The 820-nt window shown below is 63.9% G+C and overlaps 1 protein-coding gene across 1 annotated transcript in view; it reads right to left on the bottom strand.

The window, feature by feature from the left end:
• Positions 1-257: 257 nt before the first annotated feature.
• TRPV4 (transient receptor potential cation channel, subfamily V, member 4) overlaps positions 258-820 on the bottom strand; it is a gene marked incomplete at its 5' end in the record, with an annotated part of 2,425 nt that continues 1,862 nt past the window's right edge. The window contains 2 exon segments of the mRNA XM_010018683.1: positions 258-405; positions 561-677. Coding sequence (XP_010016985.1) covers positions 258-405; positions 561-677 — 265 coding nt within the window.

Genomic DNA, 820 nt, shown 5'->3' on the forward strand with positions numbered 1-820 from the left:
CGCCGGGAGGAGCAGCGGTGGCAGCTCAGTCTTTATTACTAAATAAATAGTCGTATAAATCTTGTGCAAAAATCTGTGGCAAAAACCATGGGGGGGTTTCCAGCACTGCACAGCCAACGTCCCCAGGGTGGCAAAGCGCAGCGGTGGCACTGGAGCTCGTCGGTGTGAGCTGGGGTGATGGGCTGTGTCCGTCCGGGCTGGACACCAGCACAAATCCCTGAGGAGCAGACAAGCACCATCCAGCCCGGTCCGTGGTGCTAGAGCGGGGAGCCCGAGGCCTGGCCGTGCCGTCGCTCCCGCGCCTCCGCCGTCCCCATTGTCCCCAGTGGCACCACCACGTCCTCGGGCTGGCAGCTCTTGTTGAGCTCCACCACGCGCGGCACCACCGTGGACCAGCGATCTGCGGAGGAGATGCGGGATGTGAGACGTGGTGGCAGAGCCGGGAGCATGGGGATGCTCCCCACATGTCAGCCCCACACCACCCGGTCCCCAAAGCAACTGGGGGCCTGGGCTCATCAGAGGCTGGAAGCAGCATCCCGAGGGATGCTCCCAAAACCCCCCGCGGCCGGCCCAGGGTGGGGGAAAAGCCGTAGTACTGGTACGTGTCGCTCTTGCCTGGGTCCTCACTGATGATGCCCAGGTTCTGGTTCCAGTGGGACCAGTTCACTTCATCCACCCTGTGCGGAAGGTCAGACCCAGAGGGGCTGCAGCTGCTGCACCCCTGCATTGTCCCCCCACCAGCCTGGCTCCAGGCTGGTACCAACTGCCCAGCAAATACACACATGGCCCCAGCGCCCGAAACGCCGCTGGATGCGGTGGG

Source organism: Nestor notabilis, unplaced genomic scaffold (genome assembly GCF_000696875.1).
Source record: "Nestor notabilis isolate BGI_N333 unplaced genomic scaffold, ASM69687v1 scaffold19947, whole genome shotgun sequence".
Lineage (NCBI taxonomy): Eukaryota > Metazoa > Chordata > Aves > Psittaciformes > Psittacidae > Nestor > Nestor notabilis.